Source organism: Vipera berus (genome assembly GCF_964194415.1).
Source record: "Vipera berus genome assembly, chromosome: Z".
NCBI classification, from domain to species: domain Eukaryota; kingdom Metazoa; phylum Chordata; class Lepidosauria; order Squamata; family Viperidae; genus Vipera; species Vipera berus.
The window spans coordinates 16,514,169-16,524,598 of NC_138205.1; the positions used below are offsets into that span (position 1 = coordinate 16,514,169).

Consider the following 10,430-nt stretch of genomic DNA (forward strand, 5'->3'; position numbering starts at 1 on the left):
CTGAGCCACTGTGTCCCTTCCATCATTATAATGCTATAATTATAAGCCGAGTTATTTGGCACTTTGTAAGTAACGATCGATAGCCCTTTTTCTTTCTTTCAGCATGCACAGGTGTTGCTTTCCATCCAGCAAGCTTCAACACAGTTGTGTCTTCATGTAATTCAGTTCACATTCTTGACATATAAAATGTATCTACAATACAGCTTTTTCTGCTTTGCTGCACGGATTTTAGCTTAGAGGGGAGATCAGCCCCCAGGGTTCGTTTCTGTTTTGATTATATGTACAGGGGAAAAAAATACCAATTGACTATTATTAAACTATTGTTTTCTTCTCCTCGCTTCATCTTCTATGGACCTTTTCCAACTGGGCTGCTTAGTTTTTTTCTTTTTCTTTTTTCTTCAGCTTTTTTCTTTGCTTCAGTTGAAAAACATAACATTGGTACAGAAGCAGGGCTGACAGATTTCCTGTCCATGGAAATGATAGACTGAAAGAGCCTGCAGGTTGAATTCCTGGTGCAACACAACCCTTTAGATTTTAACCGGTCCCACAGAATCTTCTGGATGAGGAGAACAGAGCAACACTGTCTAAGCCAGCAGTAGGCAACCTTGGCTCTTTTATGACTCATGGACTTCAACTCCCAGAATTCCTGAGTCAGCTATGCATAGCTGACTCAGGAATTCTGGGAGTTGAAGTCCATGAGTCATAAAAGAGCCAAGGTTGCCTACCCTTGGTCTAAGCAAACAAGTCTAAGAATCTGGAGAATGTATGAACATTCATAAGATAAACAATAAAAGTTGCTTAGCATCATTTAAAGCAGGGCTTTTCAACCAGTGGTACGGGTACCACCTGTGGTACATTGGCTCCTGGCAGGTGGTACGCAACCATCCTAGAAAAGTGGTAGCGGGGGAGGGGAATGAGCTGAACCAGTGGCAGCCGCACAAGGCTGAGCGAGAGATGGCTGGAGCTGCAGGGCTGTCAGGGTTCAGTGGAAGTGCCAGGATCAGCGCTAGGATCCAGCTGTAGCTCGGCGCTGATCCTGGCGCTTCTGAGCCCAGAAGAAGCGCCGATCAGCTGCAATGTTGCAGCATCTGCAGGGTCTTGTGATTTACATTCAAATGATTGGCAACTGATTCATATTTATGATGGTCACAGTGTCCCAGGGTCATGTGAAATGACCAAACCTGCTGCAACCACCCAGCAGAGGGGGGAATAAAAACCAAACACACCCCACCCCACCCCTGCTGCCAATCTTCAACAGAAATGCTCACAACAATGAAAACCTCGGACAGGAGGAAGACCGCTGCCGGGCGGGCAGGCAGGTGTCTTGCTCGGCTGTGGCTTGGGGGGCACTTTTTTCAGTGCCATTGTAACTTCAAACAGTCACTAAGCGAACTGTTGTAAGTCGAGGACTACCTGTACTTCATCACTTTTTTTCCTTTTTGGGGGGGGTCATCAAGTTTTTGACCCCTTGCTAGGTGACTGGTGGTACTTGGATGTTGCCCAATCCTAAAAGTGGTACAATGGGTGAAAAGGTTGAACAGCCCTGACTTAAAGGAAGCACCTAAAGCACAAATCACACACTAAGGAGGAAACCTGCGTAGTGTGTTTTCCTTGCTAGTTCCATAAAACGACTAACCACTTCACGTGTAAATCTGTAAATCGTGTAAATCTTCTAGCAGTAAATGTATTCAGCCACCCCTCAGCAATGGGTAATGCATCATACAAAAAATTTCTTGAACTGAAATGAACGAGGGAAACTGTGTGCTTTCAGACAAATTCCCTTTTAATACAGGCCCTCCTATGCAGTGTTCAGCACTTCCTCTGCAGTTTTTTAATTGCTGGTACAGCTGTCTGTGTTTAATGCATCATCATCATCATCATCATCATCATCATCCCTTAGAAAGCCTGCTCCTTTTCACGGTACACACAACTCTGAAAGCAAGCACTTCTATTCCAAGGGGGCATATAGTTCTGTACAAAAAAAGTACTGCATCTTATGGTGCAGCCATTATTTTGACTTGGTTCTTGAGAATTTGTCTTACAATCAGCTAATTCCTGACTTCTTGTGTGCAAAGCCAGATGCAAAAGGAGGAGAGAATGCTGTATTTGTATGATGTTCTTTGTTAATAAATAAATAAATAAATAAATAAATAAATAAATCACCCACTAGTTTTAGCTAGTGCTGAATCAGGCACTCGTAGGCTAAAGAGCATGGTTGTGATTTGTGATGTCCCAGAGACCATTTGATCTTGCCGTGAATAGGCTCTGATTAGACCAGGGGTAGGCAACCTTGGTTCTTTTATGACTCGTGGACTTCAACTCCCAGAATTCCTGAGCCTGGCTGAGAGTTGAGGTCCACGAGTCATAAAAGAGCCAAGGTTGCCTACCCCTGGATTAGACAGAACTGGGCAAATTTGGCCCCTTTACAGCCTGTGGACTTCAACTCCAAGAATTCCTGAGCCAGCCACATTGGCTCAGGAATTCTGGGAGCTGAAGTCCACAGGTCATAAAAAGGGCCAAAGTTGTCTACTCCTGGGTTCGAGGTTAGACACTCAGCCACTTTGGGGACAATTTTCCCTACAATTGTCTATGGAGATTCTCAGTCATCCAGGTCATAGCTATCTCAAAGGTGTTTTTTCCCCCCCCCCAAAAGGCAACTGGACTCTTTTTTCCCTTGAGGAAGTAGTTTTGCTTCTCATCCAAGAAGCTTCATCAGCTAGGACTGGGTGGTGGTGGTGTGGAAGGATAGGTTCTGACAGGATGGTGGGAGGGGGATGGAAGGATTATATTACTTTGCAGTCATCTGGCCGTTAGCACTCTCTCTGAGAGCTGTTGAGGCCACTTGGGGGTTTATTGCATTTGATAAAGGTATTTAAAGCCTGCAATCTCCTCTTGGGAGTTAGAAGCCGAATCTCCTTGAACTTTTGTAATTTCAGAGGCACAGCTCTAACTCAAGTAATCATTCAACTATTAGTATTGCTCCACATCATACTTTGATTCTGTAACCAATACTGAGGCCTTCATAGCTTTTAATTTTATGTGCTGTTTACAGGCAGGCCTTGACTTACTACCACAACTGAGTCTGCCAAATACAGTCATCATGGTTGCCAAGTGAGTTATCACACGACTAACCCCATTTTGCAACTTTTGCAATGATCATAAAGCAATTGCCATGGTTATTAAGCAAACCCATTGTTTGCTATGGGGTGATTTTGCTGGAAACCAAAAATAAATGTTGGATTTCAACAAAAAATGTAGTAAACTGCAGTCACATGACTGTGGAATGCCACAATTGGCAAAAACGTAGGCTGGTTGCCAAGTGGCCAAAACGTGGTCACGTGGACTGGATTGTAAGTATCTTTTAGGAGACCATCCTTAACTTCAAATGTTTCTTGACTGACAGGTCATAAATAAAAGACTACCTCTATTCTATTTGACTTTCCCTGCCCCTTTGTTATACATTGAATAAGCTGTTGTAAATTGTGCTGACAAATAAGAATACTCAGTGAAGAATCACTATTAGTCTGATATTCTTTAATCTAACACAATATATTTTGTATTCTTTAGAGTTGCTGTGCTGATTGGAAATTACAAAAGTGAATTCAACACAGTTGAATTCAGAGCTAGAGCTTGTAATCAAGTTGCTCAACATAAACGGATCTTCTCCTTCAGGTTTCCATGTACACAAATTGCAAGTTAAACACATTTCAGTGTGGGACATGTAGCCATTGCAGCACTTGACTCCATACTTTCCAGGACATTTATGCTCACATTTTAAACAGAAAGTTCATTTGGTTGGCAAAATATACCCTTAGACTGTTAATAAGATAAAAGGATAAACAGACAGGTATATATTCTCTGGGACGCGGTGGCTCAGTGGATTAGGACGCTGAGCTTGTCAATCAGAAGGTCGGCAGTTTGGCGGGTCAAATCCCGAGTGCCGCGTAACAGAGTGAGCGCCTGTTACTCGTCCCAGCTTCTGTCAACCTAGCAGTTTGAAAGCACGTAAAAATGCAAGTAGAAAAATAGGGACCACTACGGTGGGAAGGTAACAGCGTTCCGTGCGCCTTTGGCATCTAGTCATGCCAGCCACATGATCATGGAGACGTCCTTGGACAAGCGCTGGCTCTTCGGCTTTGAAACGGAGCACCGGCCCCTAGAGTTGGAAAAGACTAGCACGCATGTGCGGGGGAACCTTTACCTTTATATATTCTCTTCTAGCACAGGGGTCCCCAACCCCGTTCCATGGACCGGCACCAATCCGCAGCATGCCAACAACTGGGCTGCACAAACAAGTGAAGCCCCCACTCATGGGATGCAGGCAGTATGCAAAACCAAACCCCCTCTGGTTGGCAGAAAAACCTTTCCCCACAGCACCAATCCTTGGTGTCCAAAAGGTTGGAGGGCCTCTGTTCTAGCAGACAAGAGTAAAAATGGAAGGAGGGTTTTTTTAAAAAACAACAAAAACAAAACAAAACATGACATTTCCAGCACTCAAAAGTGGTCAGGGAGAAGAAAGATTTAATACAATGTAATCTGAGGAGGCCTTAGCTTCACTACTTTTGAATTCTGATGGGAGTTGCCTTCCATTATACAAAGGCAGGTCAACACAGCAATAATTTTATTCAAATGTGCTGTACTTATTAGGAAAGCCACAACTTGCTTCCATCTCAGTTACCACACACTTCAAAACCTAGCAACTCCTTGGAATGCAAGTCTGCATCTTTCCAGGGCATTCCAACATCATGGATTTGTAGATTGGGAGGTTAATCTACTCTGTAATCTCAGCAATGTGAAAGTAAGTTTGCAATAGCTGAAGACAACAGAGATAGGAGATTTATATTCTCTAGGTCAAGAGTTTATATTAATTTTGACTTTTTTAACTAAAGATTGACACCTCTGCCAGCAGGCATACTCTAAGCTGACGTTCAGTTTTTCGGATATCTCGTAAAATTATGTGGCAGGTCTGCACAATGCCGTATTTATTAAATTTATATGCCATCCATCTCACTGCTAAGCCATTCTGGGGGTTCTCCTACATTTAACCACCACCATCCCGACACTTTTATTCTTTACCATCCAGAAAATCATCCTATCAGGCTAAGGACTTGTTATGAACTCTCTCCCAATAAGTTGATTTCATTTTTTTTTAAAAACAGACCGATAAACACACCAGCACCCATTTGACTTGTAGCCCACAACAATACAGTTTAAGGAAGGCCATAGAAACAGATAGCATTTGCCATCTCTCCAGGTGAGAAGCAATGCTCCCCAATACAGGGCACCCCTTACCTGTTTCACTTGAAATTGGAATCCCCAACACTAGGCACTTGATGGCAGCTGCCCATTTTTCGGCAAGAGCCTGGTTTTCCTTGTAGCGCTCTGCTCCGTCCACTTGAAAGGTCTTTGCAATCCGCTGCCGGGCCCGTCCTGAGCCCACCGCCACCTTTTTTTTCTTCAGTGGATAGGCAAAGATGCAGAAGAATGCTGACTGGTTTGCTACTGTATGACTGCGCAGTGTGTGGCAACCAACCACATCTATCAGCCGTATCACGGTCCGTTGATCAGTGTCCGGCTTGGGTACTAGGCGCTGGATATGCAGTTCAGTCCGGGTGAGGCTGAGGGCATAGCGGATGCCCTTAGGGGGGTAGGCTCCAAACTCCCCATGGAGGATGGCCTCAGAACCTTCTTGACAAGGCTTTAGTACCAGGTTCATCTTGTCACGGAACCACACTTTGCAGTTGTGCTTTAATACCTGTCAAACAGCTGGTTCCAACCCATCACTACTTAACCTCCTTTTTCACCACTCCTCCCATCACCCAAGATGTGAAAAGCAGGATTTAAAACCTTTCCATTCACACAGATTTTCCTTAGGTCAGCTGAGTAGCTGACGCAACTTACTTTTACCAAGAAACTTGCTTCCTCACTAGAGCTTCTTAAGCATTTTCAAGACTTCATTGCTCTTTTATTGAGCAAGAACCTTTGTCTCAAGGAAATGAAACAAGAGGAAATTTACTGCCAGTACATACTCCCTAATTTTTCTGAAAAATGTCATCCAAATTCTAGAGGAATGAACACAGACCTGTCTGACCCTAACACTAGGGTTAATAAGTTTGAAGGGAGGTTTTTCTTCGCAAAACAAGTGCTTCTTCAGAAACATATGTAGAAAATCTTGTTTTCAGCATGATTTCACCTTTAGATAAAGTGTTTCAATATTTAACTAGGAAGCTGTCCAACCTGTAAAAATCTAATCAGACCCACCTGGCTACAAAAACATTCTATTTTTTTTACTAAACTCTTTTCCTTCCCTTTTACAAGTCTGCTTCCCAAAACTTCAGAGAAGGGAGAAGAACTTCAGTTAAAAATTAAACAATAAAAAAATATTGATCTATTTAGGGGACACTCAGGAATGAAAAATACCAAAAAAAAGTGGGGTGTGTGTGTGTGTGGAGTTTGGAAAGAGAATGCAGACACCCTTCATTCTACCCTTCAACTAGCGGCAAGGAGAAATGAAATACTTTTATTAAGCTTTGTCAACCTAACTCAACTGTTTTCACTCCCTAGGTTTAGAAAAAAAATAAGTTTCTCACAAATGTTCGCAAGAGCGTGTCATCATAAAAGGGGGGGAACAGGGAAAAGCTCTTTACTAAAAAAAAAAGTGGAGGAGGGCAACAGAGCTGATCATTACACACACACACAAAATATACATTTATACTGGGAGGGGGAGGACGTTTGAGATAACCCCCCCCCCCCGAAAGGATCCTATTCCCCTCTCACCGGGCACGCTTTGTCCAAAAAGCCAGATGACCTTAGGAAGGAATCTGTGGGGAGGAGAGGGGGAAAGAAGTAGAAGCTCCCGGGCACTTCTGAAGGTCTGCCCACCCCTAACAACCTCCAATCTTCAGCATCTCTCCCCCATTTTTTTCCACGCCATCCCCCTCTTTGCTGGACCCCGGCTCTCCTTCTCGCTTTCCGAGCCCGGTTCTCGCCTCTGCTCTGAGCTGCACAGTGCCTCGCATGTTAGATCGGGAAGTGTTCCTTTTCTACCTGGGGAAGAAGGATGAGCAATGGGGTGGGGAAAGCTTTCTCCCTCCCTATCAGAGGTCAGAAAATCGTGGTAGTCCCGCCCCTCAACGGCACTCTCCTCGGACATTGGTGAGTGGCTTTGCCGTCTTTGACGACAGCAAAGGTATAAAGTAACAAACCGGCCATCTTAATTAAGGGATAGGCGCCAGCGAAGGGGTTCAAGTTATGAAAGAATGTTGAGTCCTTAAAAGTGCTAACGAAAGAGGTTTCTTTCAGCGATGATAGGTTTTGCTGAGGGGAGAGGGACAATTTTGAGCTTTGGGCAAAATCAAGGGAGAGAGAAATTTCCAGCTTCCTCCAGGACTGCCATCTTTACTAAGTGAAATAAACGCAGACTCTGTCTCGAGAAGAGGGACGCGGTGGCGGCCATTTTGGATCAGGGCAATTTCATCCTTCACAGCCCATTCCCTGGCCTAGAACATTAAAAGTTAGGGAAAGTTCTGTATGCGTCACGTAGTGTCATCCATTTTGGATATGGGCAAAACGTGGCACCTTCACCTCGAATTTTTCTTATGGAACGCAAGCCTTGATTGGCTGCTTTTCATCTTAGACACTAAAAAGAGCCACTTTATAGGCCACTATGGGAAGACTTTCACTCCACAATTGGCATATAATTAATTTAAATATACAATGTACAGTCTCTACACACCATACCTATTCATATTATTACACACTCAACAGAAAGAAGGTGGTATGCAGTAAATTTGCTTATATACATATACAAGTAGTGCTTTTTAGACATCAGAATTGGGACTTAGTCATTAAGCAGAGCAGTCACTAGATGCAATCATGACTGCTTATAATTTTACTTCAGCTTTCCCTTGTTTTATAGACCTACGAAGATTATATATATATGAGGACAGATTGCAAAGTTACTTTTCATCACAGTTATAACTAAATGAGGACTGCCTATATAAAAGTATTAAAGCCAAAAATAATCTGCTAAAAGCAATTTAAAAGATTTCGTAGTTTTTCTACACGCTGCTACTCCAAAGGAAAATATATTCCACCCTTAAATATAATTCTATATATTTCTTTTATACCTAGTGTGGGAAGTCAGCTCCCCAGAGAAGGAAATATTAAAAGGGCAGGAAAATATATTTCCTAAAAGGATCTTAGAGACAGAAAAAGCATGCCCAGGTTTTCTTAATAGCCCCAAGTCTCCCTCCCCCAAGTGGAAACCAACTCTATAGAAATGCAGATGTAAACCATTCAGGAAGGTTGAAGCTAAGAAGACTTCAAACTTCTAAAATCTACATAGCCCTGCCCCAGGTAGGTGGGCTGGGACAGACAACCAGCAAGAATCATAGAGTGGCACACCTAGGCTCAGGACAGAATACGTGACAAAGGAAATACAAACCTTAAAACAGGAAATAACTCCAGACGATAGAGTCCAGGGGGTATAAAAACCCACTACCCACATGTGCTCAGTCCTTCTTTTCCTGTTGGATCCATCTTTCTGTCTGCCTGTAAACTACAACCTTCTTCCCAACGCAGTTGCCATGTTTATTCCCCGCTTGGAGGAACCATGATGGAGACTTTTCTTCCTACACTAGTTAACAGGCTTCCATGAATAAAAAAGACACTGTGATAGATTCTTCTTCTGTATTTAATGTATTAACAGATTTATACCATCAGATTGATGGGCTGGATGCCAAAACAAAGCAAAATTATGGCATACACTCAGTGGCGGGATTCACCCAGTTTGCACCACTTCGGCAGAACCGGTAGCTATTTTTTTTATTGCCCAGGCCCGGAGTGTACTTCTGGAAGCGGCATCCACACAGAGAACTGGTTGTTCACATATTTGAATCCCACCATTGCATACATTTGAAAGGAGATCAGGAAGACTGTAATTGAGGAGTTTGTCTGGCAAGAATATGCACAAAGCTTGTAACAATTCTGGATAGTTAGAAAGCTGATAAAAGTAACAGACTTAGGCACCTTGCAAGCTCAGAATAGGGATGGCTAGAGGCCAATAGAATAATTGTTAGATCATTATTGAAATGTTTATTAGATGATATTTCTTATATATCCCACCTTCTCCTTAGTGAAAATGTATAAAGCTTTCTTAATTCTGTGGTTCGAGGTTCCTTGGCATTTTGGCCAGGATCCCTTTTCTTGGAGAGCTTCAATAAAACAAAACAAAAACTGCACCTCATGTCTGGTGTACTTCATTGGCCTCAGCACCAGGCTCAGACATGAATTGGGGACAAGAAGATAGTGTTTTTATTTTGCATATACCTATATAACTATGTTCAACACAAAATAAAAATACCTCAATAAAATTGATACATCACTTGTAAAACCTCCAAAATTTGTACAATAATTACAGTGTAAGCTCACAACTAAAATATATAGACTTAGTAAACTGTAGGGCCCATATTCTTTTTGATGATGATGATGATAACTTTATTGTCACTTTGAATGTACACCAATCGGCATACATCAAAATGAAATTCCGTTGCATACAGCTCTCAAAGGGTCACCACCTCCGATATATACTCCTTGTTCGGGGCCCGCTCAAATTTCACATTGTCCATTTTAGTCTCTACGGAGTGAACGATGGCAAACAGGACAGATGGAAATGGGGCTCCATGGGATTAGCCCTCAAATTCGCTTGTATTCTGACAACCTCGCCTTCTTTCCTTTTTCTGATCCTGACTCTTCCACCCTTTCCTTAAAGAGTCCTTGCTTCTTTTCGCCCCTGGAGCACGCTGCTGCCGCCACCAACTCCTCCAAAAGCCTCTCTCTCTTCCTCTGGGCCTGCCGACAGCCTCATCCAGTTCCTTCGCTCCATAAGCTCCAGGTCCTCTCCTCTGCCTCCTCTGGAAACCTCCCTGATTTGCAATAGAATCCATAACTGGGCCAGCAGTCAGATCTTGCTGCTGGTAGAACAAATTCAAACAGCGCCAACGACTTTTAACGGTCTCACCAACAGTTCCAAAACAACTAGAAACTCGCCAGGCCAGCTAAGATTGTCGGTTCGTATGTCGTATGTTACCTTAGTTCCACCATGTTGCTCAAACACATTAAAATCTTCCTGATCATGTGGCCTATAACCCTTACTATCCCTCCCAAAACTATTCGCCTTCAAGAGCCAATGCAGCCGCAGCCATTCCAGGCGCCGCCATTTTTCTTCTGTTCAACTGTGCTCAATTCTCAGAAACTTCCTGGACAAGCCTCTTCATTTTTTTTGACAAAGTTTTTCAGAAGTCGCTTGCTCTTATCTATCTCATTATCTAGCCTGATGAATTCACAATCAAGTAATTCCGGATGGTAAATAAATCTTTTATTCACAGAAGTCAGTTATGCATGCACATAGCAACAAGGGCACCTAAAAC

The 10,430-nt window shown here is 43.0% G+C and overlaps 1 protein-coding gene across 1 annotated transcript in view; it reads right to left on the bottom strand.

Moving 5' to 3' along the window:
* The window catches only part of LOC308677577 (sphingosine kinase 2-like), a 30,754-nt gene extending 23,788 nt beyond the window's left edge, over positions 1-6,966 (bottom strand). The window contains exon 1 of the mRNA XM_081344113.1: positions 5,293-6,966. Coding sequence (XP_081200239.1) covers positions 5,293-5,716 — 424 coding nt within the window. The 5' untranslated portion in view covers positions 5,717-6,966. The remainder of the gene's footprint in view (positions 1-5,292) is intronic.
* Between the last annotated feature and the right edge of the window lie 3,464 nt (positions 6,967-10,430).